The sequence below is a fragment of the Stenella coeruleoalba genome (assembly GCF_951394435.1).
Source record: "Stenella coeruleoalba genome assembly, chromosome: 5".
NCBI classification, from domain to species: Eukaryota; Metazoa; Chordata; class Mammalia; order Artiodactyla; family Delphinidae; genus Stenella; species Stenella coeruleoalba.
This window is the reverse complement of record NC_137150.1, coordinates 12,049,358-12,064,622: the sequence shown is the minus strand read 5'-3', so window position 1 is coordinate 12,064,622 and position 15,265 is coordinate 12,049,358. Positions and strand designations below refer to the sequence as shown.

Here is a 15,265-nt window from a genome sequence, read left to right as displayed (position 1 = left end):
GGGACCACAGCATCTACTCTTTTTTTTTTTTTTTACATCTCTTTTTTTTTTTTACAGTTTTTTTTTTTTAACATCTTTATTGGGGTATAACTGCTTTACAATGGTGTGTTAGTTTCTGCTTTATAACAAAGTGAATCAGTCATACATAAACATATGTTCCCATATGTCTTCCCTCTTGCGTCTCCCTCCCTCCCACGGCATCTACTCTTAATTCTTAGACAAGACGACTTAGGTCTTAATGTTAAGACCTCATAATGGCTTTAGATAGTAGGGAGGACATAACAACTATTATACCTTTTTTATATTCCATAATTTAAATCAACAAAATTGTCAGTTGCTGCATCAGTTTAATCAGTAAACAGCTACAAAAGAACTAAAAAGATAACATTTTCAGTTATATTCTTATAGCAAAGACACTTTAATGATTTCTTGCATTACTAAGCATTCTGTCATGCTACTAGGGCTGGGGCAGCTGTGGGCAGGAAATGGTCAATAAGGACCTGTGAAGCTGTAAGTCATCATCACTATCCCCCTGGCTTTAGCAACGACTCTCCATCTTCTGAAGGGCACATGCGCTATTCTTGAGAAGGTACAGCAAACCCTGTAAGCTTTGATTTTGAAAATATACGTCATCAAATGATCTACATCAGTAGTTCTCAAACTATGATCCCTGCCACCTTAGTACTTTTTAGAAATGCAGATTTGGGGCTCCACCTCAGACCTACTGAATTAGCAACTCTGCGGGTAGGGCCCTGCATTCTGTAGTTTCGTACCTCAGGTGCTAAACTTTAAGTGCTGATTTACAAGAAACATAAAACTTTCATGTAAAAATATTTTGATTGTGCTTATAGTCCTCAATTCTGAAGAATGATTGAGAGCGTATATCAGAATTTTAAACTTCCTCCAGCGTTCTTAAATCATAAAGGGCTTTGAACTTTGAGTAATCACCAGTTGGCTTAAGACCAGTTATTTTAAAAGACCCAGGGAAAGGGCATTAAGACCATAAAGAGATCATACTTCTCCCCTCTTAAGTGGCTCAGAGCATCACATCAACATAGCCATGCTGGAAGAGAAGAGAACAGAAGTGCAGTGCAGTGGCAGTGGAGCTATGGTTATGTTCCCAGCTATGAAGTCAGCCTTTGTTTTCCTATATCAGCTCAGGACCTTTGGAACAATGCTTCTTTGACCAGGTGTATCAGGCTTTAGCAGCACCAGTTAGATGAAAGAAGAGGGGAAAAAAGCTTCATAAATAAAAACTGCCATTCTCTTGAAACAGTGTATTCCTCAGAGAAGGTTTCATCCCTCAAAAACAAAACAAGCTGTGTAACATTTCAGAGGGCATAAAAAAAAATTTTAAGTGCGTTATACAAAAATTATATGTTGGGGAGTTCCCTGGTGGCGCAGTGGTTGAGAGTCCGCCTGCCGATGCAGGGCACACGGGTTCGTGCCCCAGTCCAGGAAGATCCCACATGCCGCGGAGCGGCTAGGAGCGGCTAGGCCAGTGAGTCATGGCCACTGAGCGTGCGCGTCCGGAGCCTGTGCTCCGCAATGGGAGAGGCCGCAACAGTGAGAGGATCTCGTACCGCAAAAAAAAAAAAAAAAAAAAAAATTATATGTCGGGCCCCGGGTAGTATTTCAACATTAGTGAAATAGGATTTTACACTAATCAATCACTTTAAACAATTTGATTATGCACTCATGATATAAGACCAAAATGCTTCTATAATATGCTTTACTTATTTTGAGATGTACATATAGGCCATAGTCCAGTTTAGTGGTAAATATTGTAGTAGGGTAAATGGTACAGGACACAATTATAAGGACAGTTACTCATAGAACAAAGGAAGAAGAGTAAGATGAATCAAGAGTTTCCACTAAAAGGAAAATGTACACAAGAAATCTGGGTATTCAAATACATTACCAGTGAGAATAATTCAGTAAAGAAATCCAACATAAAGGTGATTTTATCCAGAGACAAGTTATAGTAACTTATGTTATAATTGCTAATAACAGATGAGTTTACAAAAGCTTGATTACATCTCAATGAAATCTTAAAGTCTTTAGTGCTGCTATAATTTTTCTACTGTGTAGTCTTTAACAGCATTAACATGCTCTTTCTCTCTGTGTGTTAACTGGCCTGCTTGGAAGGATAGTAAATGGTGTATTTAATATTAATTAGACCAATATAGGAGTTTTGAGATCTATTGTATTTGCAAATAATCCCATTACAAATAATGTCTTTTGTAAATATAAATGGGAATGGGGGTGGGGGATCTTTGAGGGTTTTTTTGTTTTTTTTTTTTTTGCAGTACGCCGGCCTCTCACTGTTGTGGCCTCTGCTGTTGCGGAGCACAGGATCCGGACGCGCAGGCTCAGCAGCCATGGCTCATGGGCCCAGCCGCTCCGCAGCATATGGGATCTTCCCGGACCAGAGCACGAACCTGTGTCCCCTGCATCGGCAGGGAGACTCTCAACCACTGCGCCACCAGGGAAGCCCGGGCCTTTGAGTTTTAGCAGTACCAGAACATCTTCATCTCCATGGTACTATTTACTATAGAACAAAATACACTGAAAGAATATCCTCTGCTTCATTCAGTGGGTTTGGGAGCTCAAGCTGCTCAGAACAGGATCTCATTCATTACTTTGGAAGCCGCTCTATGGCATGGACTCTTGCATATTGTAGCAAAACACCTTTTTGTTTGTTTTTTGTTTGTTTGTTATACCATTCTTCCAGAGATGGATTTTCTTGGAAACCAAGGAAAATTAAGTTTCAGGGCCCCTCACTTGCAGATGCCCCTTTTAAGGTCCTAAAAGGGACTCTAGCAATGGTCTCATGGTTTGGTAACATTTGCAAAAGATATTTTAACTGCAGTTGATTATAGAGTACTCTTTTGCTGACTTTTCCCCCTTCACACTTCTCCTATCATGTAGCACTGGAACAGCCAAAAGCAAAATTCTGGATCTGGCTTAAAGGAAGTTGAGATGGGGATATATTTAGATTTTATTTGTATTTAGTGATATATAAAGGTGATTTGTAGTCATGTCTGTGTATGGTTAGGTCAATGCTAGCTGTCCTGGTAGAGAAAGGACATCCAGGAATATGCCCACTACCTACTGTACTAAATCACAAGGCCTAAAATCTTTATATAAATGTGTCCAGTGGTGCCCAGCACCTGAAGTGTATGGCTGGTAAAGGAGAAACAGCTAGAAGCTAGTCTATAGAACTTTTCTAGACTCTAATAAAAACCAAGTATAAATTTACCATGCTAGGAGTATCTGAATTATCTTTCAATTATCGCTTTAGAAAATATTAGAAAGTCATTATCACATAAAGTGATGATTAAAGACTCTGAAGTCCAAAAATGTAGGAAGAAGACACCTTAGGATGCATCCTTGAATTAGTAAAAATGCTTATTTTTTTTTTAGATTTTGTGATATTTATTGTATTTGTCACCCAAATTTGTAATTTGTTGTGATTTCATTCTAAGTCTTCACTTTGTATCCAATTTAATATTTATAATTTTGTATTCTTTTTCTTAAAAGAAGTTTCCCCAAATTGAATAACCTTCAAACCTTTCAAAAACGTGGATCTCCACGTAAAAGGATTTAATGTGTCTTTCCTGCACAGCAGTTATGGTGGTTTTATTTTTAAAACCCCCTTTCCTTAATTAATGAGAGAACACACCAAGGAAAAAGGGAGGAAAAGAAGGGAGGAGGCAAGGGAAAGAAGGGGAGAAAGGGACCCTACCTATGGGAGGTATCTCAGTATGAGGCAATGAATCAGACTGTAGAGTCAGACAGGCAAACCTGGAGCTAAAATCTTACTGCCATCACGTATAAGCTAGGTACCAAGTTACCTTACATCTTGAAACCTCAGTTTTCTCATCCATGAAGTGGAGATAATACCACCAATTTTGTAAGGTTATTATGAAGATTAAATGACAATGTATATAAAGGACATTGCCAAGTGCCTGGCACATACAAGACATTTAGTAAAAATTTTAAATTCCTTATTCTTGAATGTATAATCCAAGTTGTATTACTTGAAATAACCTTACTAATATGCTGCCTTTAGGATGAATAGGAAAGAGATAATTCCAGCATCTTTCCTGCTCTCTTCACAGCAAATTATGAGCAACACAACATATGTGGGAAGTTCATTCCTTTTTCTGTTAAGACGTGAAACTATTTGTACGAGGTGAGAAAATATGTCATCTTCCATTCTGAACAAAAGTTAGCAAATAAAATATTACAGACAAACTGTGTAAGAAATAGGATAGGATAGCAAATTTAGAAATCTGCATGAAAAGCTATGCCGTGGTTCACAAAAAAGGGTTTTACATTTGAGTTAAGGTAGTTAATTATTTCAAAGACAAAGGTTTTGGTGTTCATCCAATTCATCCTGTGTTTCAAAGACATCTGAGCACAGTAGATTAGGAAAGTTTAGAAGCAGATAACAAGATTAGAGGTAGCTCAGAAGTTAACTCAGGGTCCAGGTGTCTCCCAGGCGTGTCTAACAGTTCACAGCTGTGACAATATGGACAAGAAGCGGGGGATACCTTCAAAAGGGACCGTAATAAGCAACTAGTTGTCAGCACTAAATGCAGGAAAAAAGAAACTAAAAGAGGTTTTTTATATTAAGGGAAAAAAAGTGATTAAGATGCCACTTAAATAACCTGAAATTTCTCCGTGTACCTGTTCATCAATGACTGCATAAGTATACTTAGTTATTTACCTTTATACTGGAGAGGGTTATAAAACCTATAAGACTATGGGTACAAGTAGTTCAGTTGTGGATCAGGTGCAGAAAAGCTAGTCATTGGTGCATAAGCTTTTCACCTGAGGTGTTTTCTGGATGTAGCTATATTTCCCTTCCTTGATGGAGGATTACATGCTGCCTGAATCTCCAAAGACATTTGATTCTGTCTTCTTTGGCCTTAGATTCTAGAGCAACATGCTCAGATTGTGGAGTATTTACCACTAACTGAATAAAACAAGTGAACTCTAGCTGCTGCGTCTGTGCCCGCTCTTTTCCCTAAGGTGTCTGAATCGTCCATCTTTCTATTGCTCACTGCACCAGAACCTTGGGGCTGAAAGGGGTCTTGTGAGTCATCCAGTCTTCTCTTTCAAAATGCAGAAACTGTCATTACAACATCCCCTGAGGAGGGTCACATACCCCGCCCTCTGCAAAAGGTGGCCCATCTCTTTACCTCTCCTTTTTAGGAAGTCCATCCTTATTATTGTATCACAACCTCCCCCTGCAGTTCAGCCCATTAGTTATGGTTATTTCCTCTGGAACCTCCCAAATGCACCTCCATTTTTCTCTACAAATTAGCCCTGTGTGTCTTGTGAAACACACAAAAAACAAATGCATACACAAAAAAATCACCCCTTAAATTTCTTCCTCACAGAGCCTAACATGCAGGATTCCTTCAAACACTTCTGTCTCAGAATAGCATTCATTACCCGCTAGTCCCCTCACCACTGCCACCTACAGCACCCGGCCCCTGAGAGCTAACTCCACAAACTTGTTCTCAGTGCCTTCCATCCAACAGGTACTTTGCTTATCCTCCAGGACATTCTGGGAATCAAATAGTCCCACAAATAGGTGCACAATTGCTACTGGGATAAGTACAGCAACAGAGAGGCATAAGGTGCCTCCAAAGTACTACTGAGAGACAGGACCAAGGTGGGAAAGTCAGAAAAGGCTGCCCTCAGGGACCTCATACTGAATTAAGATCAGAAGGAAGAGTAGGTATTAATGAGGGGAGGATAGTGAGAGGTCAGTGGGACAAAGGCCCTGACCAGGATGCGGCAGGGAAGCAGGGAGAGGAGAAGGGTACTGTATTTGGAGTGCAGAGAACAGAGGGAGGCCAGGCAAGTGTGCAGCAGGAGAGCACATCGGGCTGGACTGCACACTGCACAGCGCTCTGTGATGGGGAACTCTGTCTTTATCCTAAAAACAAGTAGAAGCCAGTGAAAGATCAGAAGCATGGGTCTGGGGAGCTTCATGGTCAGGTTTGTCTCTAGAAGACCCCCGCCCACCCCACACCACCCCACCACCAGCTGCAGTGTGAAGAACCCATTAGACAGGACAGCAGTGGCTGGAGAGAGACCAACGAGAAGGCTATCACAGTACTTCGGACAAGAAGGGAGATGGCCTATTGGGCTAGGGTGGCAAGAGGGAGAAGTAGACTGAATGATTGGAGGCGTATTTGGGGATAAAATGGAAAGGATTTGCTGATAAATTAGATATTGACCGAGGGAGCAGAAAGTGCCGAAGACGACTTGAGCTCTCTGCCCGAGTAACAGGATGGACGGTGGTGCATTTTCTCAGATAGAGAAGAGGTTTGGGAGAGGGGATGAGTATGAAGAGTGGGTGCCATGAAAGCCATTCATCTTCACGAAAGCCACCAGTTACAATCCTTGGACATTTACAAGCTATGGAGTGCTGCAGACTGAATGTTTGTGTCCCCCAAGTTCTTATGTTGAAATCCTAACCCCTGGTGTGATGGTATTAGGAGAGGGGCCTTTGGTAGGTGACAGGTCATGAGGACAGAGCCCTCATGAATGGCATTAGTGACCTTGCAAATGAGAAGCCGGAGAGCTCCCTCCTCCCCTTCTGCCACGTGAGGACACAGCCTAGAAGTCAGCATCTGCAACTGGGAAGTGGGTCTCACCAGGCATCAAATCTGCCGGCACCTTGATCTTGGGCTTTCAGCCTCCAGAACTGTGAGAAATAAATTTCTGTTGTTTACAAGCCACCCAGTCTATGATTTTTTGTTACAGCATCCCGAACAGACTCAGTCATGAAGAAAACTGTTGGAGACTTTTTTGGTGAATAAACAGCTTATTTTTTTTTTATAATTTCTCCCTTCAGATAGAGGAGACTGTTGCATTTACCATGATAAAATAGTTCAACTTTTGTATCATATTTAATAGTCACAAATATTAAGCTTCAGCTTTGTGTTACCACAGCAATTTAACTGTCAATGTTACCTATATATAATCATGCAAATTCCTCCACAGAAATGGGGTAGAATCTCTGCCCTCTCTTAAATTATACAAGGATCATCATTTTCCTTCTGCTTCTAAAGAAATAAAGCTTTTTGTCTACCCAAGCACATGGGGCAAATGCCTCTAGTTTTCCCCTGAGATGTCATTTGAGCATTTCATGACTTTTTTTAGAGGCTTTTAAAAATGGATAACTTTGGTATACTCTCAAGATATAAACAACACACTTACTTTAAGGAGCTAAAAACTCAACATTTCTTAAACCAAGCTGTAGTAAAATTTCTATCATTTTACCTAGAGAGGAAAGCCTGCATCAGCAACCCAACACCCTATGCAGTATTTCAAATCTCAACATAGCTTTTTGGGTGTGTGTAAGGGAAGTCCTTAACTTTTATATTGTTATTCAGAGCAGGTATAAGAGCCAAAATGAAGAATTAAGTTTCTAAGGTTCAAATTAAATCCAAATACGTATTTAACAACCCAGTACTGAGGTTAGCATTCACTAAGAAACAAAGCAAGAAATAAAACTTGATCCTGTTTGAACTGGAAAACTCTTCTTAAGCCATTGAAGGGAAACTTCAGAACAGCCTCCAAAACAAAATCTGGTTCTAATCCTTAATTAAAGTATAGCTACTAAACATAACCCCTGACCCCCAAAGACCACTCTCCTCATTTTAAACTATCAGGACAGGTCTTGAGCCAGAAATACCTACTATGACTGCAGTGCATGGTTTTTGCCTCATATTATAAACACTTGAGTACAGCTCTTTCTACTAATTAATAAGACTGTAAGCATCACAGAGGGGTTACACTACACCTGATCCATTTTTACATCTTCATCACCTATAAAAATGCTCCACACACAATATATATGAAAAAACTTGCTTAATCATCAAAGGAATTTCACAAAACAAGATGACAAAGCAGAGCTCTGTTAGGGCAGTATTCAGTCCTGGCTAGGTCAACATTTGTGTCCATATTTATATACAAGGACATCAATGGTAACATGATTGCATTTTCAGATAAGAATATGGAGAGATAGTAAAAAAAATTATGTGTATTAATTTTGTTGGAAGATGACCTTATACTAGTTCAAAGGTCTAATTCCAAAAATATATCTTTATATATAGCTATTGTACGTGCCCTCTGGCCCCCAAGACCACTCTCCTCCTTCTGAGCAGATTTACCGTTAAATAGGCAAGACATGCCAGGTCAGGTCTTAGATCTTATTTCTTGTTCAGAAAGAAGTTTTCTATTCAAGAGAGAGCAAGGCACCAGATCATCCCAAGTTCTTGTCTATTAATTAGTCATCTTGTACTTTCTGATCCCTCATCTGTGGGACACATGGCAGAAGGGATTTAAGTTGATGAAGCCATAGCAGGGCAGTATAAGCTCTGTTGCTGTCACTAGATTGTTAAGAGATCAAGCATGGTAAAATGGGTCCAGTTTAAAGCCAGGCAGACGGGAGTTCAAATTTGCCTTCAGTACTTTCTGGCTGGGTGGCCTTGGGCAAGGCCTCTTACAGTCTCAAAGTCTGCCTTCCCATACCTTTGTAATGAGGATCCATCCCACGGGAATGTAAGGATTAGAGACAGCCAGTGCAGGTCCTAAAACTATAGGCATTACTAACCTCCTTTCTAACTTTCCAACAAGCTTCCCAAGGTTAGCCATGATTGACTCTGACCTCATTTCTCTAATTCTGTGAGACGTTATGCTGCAGAGCTGTTAACTGGTTTCAGAAAGGAATTGAATATGTTATTTTTCTTATTTTGTCCATTAGTTTATATAGCAAGTTAAGATATCAGCACAATGCTCATAGCTGTTCCAGATCATCCCAAATGGTTGTCAACTGGGGAGGGGACCACCCATTCAGTCCAAGTCAGAGGATCCCGTTAAACTCTAATAGTCTTTGGTATGAATTTTGTAACGCTTAAAAAATAAACTTGGGCTTCCCTGGTGGCGCAGTGGTTGAGAGTCCGCCTGCCGATGCAGGGGACATGGGTTCGTGCCCCGGTCCGGTAAGATCCCACATGCCGCAGAGCGGCGGGGCCCGTGAGCCATGGCCGCTGAGCCAGCGCATCCGGAGCCTGTGCTCCACAACGGGAGAGGCCACAACGGTGAGAGGCCTGCGTACCGCAAAAAAAATAAAAATAAAAATAAACTGTACAAGCAATGTAGCCACATCTCTGAAAATTTACAATACTGAGAAAAGGGGGGAAAATCACTTAATCCACAGTCCACAGTTCCAGCCCCAACATTTTAGCCTCTTCCCCCTCCCTGTTACTCCCTCCCCTCCCCCCATCATGAGGCCTGAAGGAGTCTGTGCCAGCGTGGCCAATCCAGAACAAGCACCTGGGTCTCTGGCTTTCCACCTCAAAAGCAAGCACGCGCTAAGACTTGGAAACCAGGAGATCTCCTTGTAATCTCGACACCCTGCCTAAATAAGAGATAATCTGGACCAGCCTAGCTCCCTTAGTGAGCACAGTCTGAATTTCCATCACTTGTAAAATTATTAAAGCACTAAGAGCAGTTTCCCCTTAAACAGTAATAATAATTCTCATTTTCCAAATTATGCATCAACTTTTTGGGAAACCTGTCATTAGAGGATTTTCTGTCTGCCGACCTTTGCTTGCGCATCTTGGAAGTGTTTTATTAAGTAGGGCATCTTGTTCAAATACAGGACACTGCTACTGTCTCCCATGCGGTTTTGCAGTTCTAGTTACAAGCATGATACACACGCAATTTATGACTCTTTGGGTCTTTCGATGTGGCTACACATTTGTCCTTTACCACTGCCATCCTTTTTCCTAAGTGAACCACCAGATTTAAGTGAATCAGATACTGCTACTTCTTACAATTTGGTACAATTCAGAAAAGCAGTTTTTAGAAATGCTTTTTTCATAGATTGTAAGGGATAGAATGATATAAATCTCAAAACAATAAAATGAATGCATGGTTTTTAAAAAGAAGTGATCAAACATTTTAGCAGGTTTTTTAATATTTAAACTCCCACTTGCTAGTCTACTACTAGAAATTCTAACTTTTGATTGGCTAAAAAGACTAAAATCAGCAGTGCTCCATCCCCTAATTTCCACGAAAAAAGTGACTAATTACTTCTGAAAGATCTTCCCAGCTCATTAGTGATCTGTTTAAGGCTATCATACTTACAGTCTACACAATGTTTTTTTGTTTGGCAAATCCTGGTGATGTTAACATAGCCATAAATATATACAAAAAGACAAGTGTATTTCTAGGGCCTGCTATTATTCTTTGTCGAGATATTAATAGTTTAAAAATTTGTATTTGATGCCTGAGAAAATTTTCAAGGAATCCACACAATTTAACTCTGATAGTTTAGTCCAGCTATTCAGAGGAAAGGAAAGCAAGAGGTTGTTGTTTTGATTTTTTTTTTTTGTTTTTTTTTTTAACTGAACTTGAGCTTAATCTCAGGATCCAAATGTTCCAAGTTCAAATAAATCCCCCACATGCCGGCTTGCTCCTTTGCCAAATCTGAACAGCTGAAAGCAAGTGCCGACTTGTGCCTACAAACAGGTAAACTAGCAGAAAATAAATCACCAAGAGACATAAAGGCAACACCCAGAATCCAACCCCCATTAACCTTAAAGGTAATGTAAACAAAATGGTACCTGTTCTTCGTCTTTTTGGTTTCTCAGCATCGATAAATATTTTCTAATTGCGTGGAGGGGATATTTTTTGAAATAAGAGAATCTTGACTGAGGCAACAGATTATCCATGGCGAGGAAAGCACGAAGAGCCTTATTTGCCCCTCCCTGTCAGAAACCACATGAAATCTAGAAGCTGCACAATTCCTCAGATGCCTAGAGATTTGCTTGTAGCTTGACCACTTTGCTGCAAACAAAGCAGACCTTCTCCGCGCTGCTTCCTCTTTTGGGTAGAGTTCTTGGTGAAAGCAGACAGCCGCGTCCCAACGCCGTCCTAAAAGCATCCAGAAATGCAATGCCCAGAGGGCAGCAGGAGCCAGGAGGAATCCAGGGGCTGGTCTGCCGAATGCAAATTGCTTAGTGGTAGTGGTGCGACTGTCCTATTTCTAGCAACAGCATTCTGTTGCAAGCTATGTTAATATTAGGTAGCTGGTGACTTTCCACACCCACAGACTCTCATGAGGTTTAATCTTAATTCTTCTGACAGCTTTTCTAGCTCTTAAAGAGGACATGACATGTGTTTCTTTCCTGTTTCCTTTCAGAATTCTTATCAGCATGAGCACACACAGACAACCCTCAGCAGCATCTCAGCTCTAAAGTGTTGAATCATTCAGCCTTGAGAAGCATTGTTTCAGGGGATTTCTAAAAAAAATTAACAAATTACTTCACTCTTCATTGTTACCAAGGAGTTCAATGTCAGCACTTAAAACGGTAGGTTTACACTGTCATGCATTATGCAACATGCCCAGTAACCAGATACTTTACGTCAATTGAACAATAGCTGCAAACAGATTCTGTTCTGAGTTAAAAGGCTTCTCTCCAAGAATCCTTATCGCAAAGTCACAGGCTGAATCCAGGAATATTAAATTTCCCCAGGCTTTATTCTGAGTTTAAGGAAGAAAAAATGTTATACATGTACTTTCTAACTGTTATAAAAAGGATTCATGCTTTAAAAAACAGAACATGATAAGAGGTCTGTGGTCTTAGAGGACATGAAATCATAAAATTTGAAAGTTCAATATTTTCTTAATACTCCATAGAAGTCACAGGGTTTCTGAACAAAGTCCCCAAGTAGGCTTTGCTATTTTATTACCCTTTTTAACTTTGCAGTAGCTGGTTTATTTGATGAAACATTTGGCCACTTCTGTGAGGGGCTGTCATGTAGAGTCCAGGTGTACATCAGCCAAAAATCATGAGGCCCAGAGATTTGCTTTCAAGTGGAAAAAGAGAGCTGGTCTTTTCCCCTTCAGAGGTAGCACTGCAGACTTGGGTGTAGCGGACAAGCAGAGCTTGGGGAACCAATGTTGCAGCCTGCGCCATCCCCCTGGACAGCTTCCCTGACACCCTGGCTGGGCCACTTGCCTTCAGGGAACACACTTGATCAGCTAGCATGGGCTGTGCTGTGAGTAGACCAGGCCATCTGTCAGGCTGGCCTCAGCCCACTTGCAAGGTGATCTTCCAGTCTCATCAGGGCCAGGCTGGAAATTCCGAGAAGTCCTCTGCATAATGCTGCTGGGGCCGGCTCCTCAGAGGAGGCCCTGCCCTCCTGCCCCCTCTCCAGGCACACAGCCACATGCTGACTGACAGAGGCTCTGGCAGCCCTGCTCCTCCGTAGGCTGAGGACAGCCAGCTCTAATGAGGGTCCCAGAGAAGCACTGTGCTTTCAAGCCACCAGAATGCTAAGGGCACGTGTTGTGCCCTCCCTGCCAGTTCTGGCCTGGGAAGAGGGGTGGCCCTCAGGGCATTGGGAACAGGCAGAGATCCATTTATACACACGCTCCAGGAAGCCACAAGCTGCCCTTTTGATTCCCTTTTTGAAAATATCTAAAACTTCAGAGCCGCCTCTTATCATGGGCAGAGCCACACCCTCACAGCACAGCTGGTGATCAAAGCCTCTTCCCAGTGGAGCAGCACAAAGCAGACCTCATTTCAAGTCGTTGTTTCACAGTCACCTTTTCCTGGGTTGAGGAGAGTGATGAAAAGAGATGACGAGGGAGGAAAAAAAACCTAAACCCAAAACTCTATCCTGACTAGCATAAAAAGCATAAAAAAAAAAAATTGGTGAAACAAATGCAGCTAAAATTCCCTTAGGGGTTTAGTTGGTAATAAATACAAATCGTGTCTAATATTTACTGGGCCTTTGCGCCAGGCGCTGTGCTAGATTCCTTACATGTATTATCTCATGTAATCCTATAGCACCCTCTGGGGCAACTGAGGCTCAGAGAGGGTAAACAACTTGCCAAGGTCACACAGCTACAAAGCAGAGAAGGGATTCCAACCAAACAGCCCTACCCCAGAGTCTCGGTTCTGGATCAGTACAATGCACAGCCTCTCAGCCATCATCCAGAAATGGATTCCTGAGGACCCCTCTATGGATTAACCTGAAGAAGGAAAGGTGTGGATATGGCCTGTTAAAAGAAAATACAAATGTTGATGATGGGAATTTACAGACCAAGATGATTAGGTTAGAGGCCAGGTGCACCTTCACAAAAAATCATGCAACTTCCTCTCCTGGATTCTCTATAAATAAGGCTAATACTCATTATTTACCTCTTAAAGATTCCTTTATGAAATGATTCTAGTGATCTTGAAGAGTTTGTATCCGTAGACGTAGGTTTTCTGCTTCCCAAATTTGGAAAACTGCTGTAATCTCAGTTTCTGTTTGACATAGGTTGCAGTGGTCCATTTATCTCAATATTGAACACAAATATGATATGGGATTTTATACACCCGGTTTCTCAGGCGAGTGTCATCATCCCTTTGTTTTCACAGTGTGGCCACCTCTGCACCTCCACCTGGAGGGGCGCCGTGTTGATTGCCACTGTGACTCAGCTGCCTTGGCAAAAGGCAGTCGGCCAGAGTACTGGTATCTGCAGTGTGTGTCTGCAAGGACAAGAAGAGCTCAGTGTAGCTGCCTCAGGCAATAAGAGGTTTATCCTGCCCCCTGCAAAGTACACAGTAAAGAGCAGAATGATGACCTGTTATTTGTACAGCTCCCTCCCACCCCTTGTCCTCTATTCAATAGAAAAATAACCAGCAGAAACCACAAACCCAGGAAAGCCACTGATGGAGGCTGCAGTCCCACTGGGAAAGAATATTCATGTGTTCCCTTTGATTTCTAAGAATTACCTGCTTTTTCACAAGTAGCTTAAAATACGGGGAATCTCAATCTCTTCACTTGAAGAGCAATATAAAGAGGCAAAACCAAAGCCAGAAAAAATAGTTACAAGGGGGTGAAGAGAGAGATTTTACAGTTTACTCCTTTGCAAATGTTGGAGAAGATGGGATGAAAATGTGGGTTTGTGAAGCCACCTAGCACCATGCGTTGCACACAGTAGGTATTTCATTAATGCATGCCAATGTATATTTATTAAAGGGGAAAGGCAAAGAGGAAAGAATGGGACCTAAGTATCAAATTTAGGATGAGAAAAAGGAAAGGAAAACAGAAAACTTGTCTCTAGGGTACCTTTAAGTTGGCCGAGTTTCTAAATTGCATCAGGACAAAAACTAAAACCCCATTAATCCCCTTCTCTTTTTCTTTCCCATCAGAGCTGAGAGTTTCCTTCAAGAAAATGGTTCCATTCTCTGAGAATTAATCCAGTCCAGATATCAAGTGAAGGGCAGGCAATTAAGATGATGGAGAAGCAGCTAGCCCAGGAAACAGAAACCATTTTTCATTACGAATCTCACTGAGAAATCACTCTCTTCCCACTAGGTCTGTGGAAACTGGTCCAGCCTCCTGATCCCCCAAGGACAGTTTTAAATGAAATCAGGAGAGGAGAGGGAGACATTTACCGCTGATCATGCAGCACCAACATTCTGCTTTTTTGTGCCACTAAAGCACTTGTGCTATTTCCTATGACATTTTCTCAGTGCCCCCACCATGTAGGGGGTAATTATCTTTGCATATGGTGCATTTTTACTTTCCCAGAATGCATGTCCAACCCCCCCACCCATGTTCCTATTATAACCACCGTTCAACCATCATTGATTTTTCTAGCTGCTCTATGAGCTACACAACTTTTATGCCTTCTGCTTCCCAGTTTCAAGGATTGATTTCTCAGATTTAACAATAACTGGGAATTCCCTGGTGGTCCAGTGGTTAGGACTCAGCGCTTTCACCGCCGTGGCCCAGGTTTAATCTCTGGTCGGAGGAACTAAGATCCTGCACGCCACGCGCTCAGCCAAAAAACAAACAAAAAAACCCACCGATAACAGTACACATGGGACACTTGTCCTCTGCATCGTTTAGGACAAACTTGAACATGCCTCAGAATCACCTGGAGGGCATGTGAAAGGCCAGATTGCTGGCGCCTCCCTCAGAGTTTCTGAGACAGGAGGTATGGGGTAAGGAGCAAGAGTTTGCATCTGTAACAACTTCCCTGGTGAAGCTGATACTGCTGGTCTGGGGACCTCACCTTGAGAACCATTGGTTTGGGTGCTGTAGATAGGCATAGCTGCAGAGGGATTCTCAGGTGGTTTCAAGGACAAATACCCTGTTTGCTGAAGCACTTTGAGAACTCCCATCAGATCCACATCTTAAAATGCACTCCCCTGGTGCTGGTGGT

General features: G+C 41.8%; 1 protein-coding gene across 1 annotated transcript in view; it reads right to left on the bottom strand.

Annotated features, from left to right (window-relative positions):
* Positions 1-11,219, bottom strand: part of ATP2C1 (ATPase secretory pathway Ca2+ transporting 1) — a 117,779-nt gene extending 106,560 nt beyond the window's left edge. Inside the window, exon 1 of the mRNA XM_079922660.1 lies at positions 10,662-11,219. Within this exon, the coding sequence (XP_079778786.1) occupies positions 10,662-10,769 (108 nt within the window). The 5' untranslated portion in view covers positions 10,770-11,219. The remainder of the gene's footprint in view (positions 1-10,661) is intronic.
* Between the last annotated feature and the right edge of the window lie 4,046 nt (positions 11,220-15,265).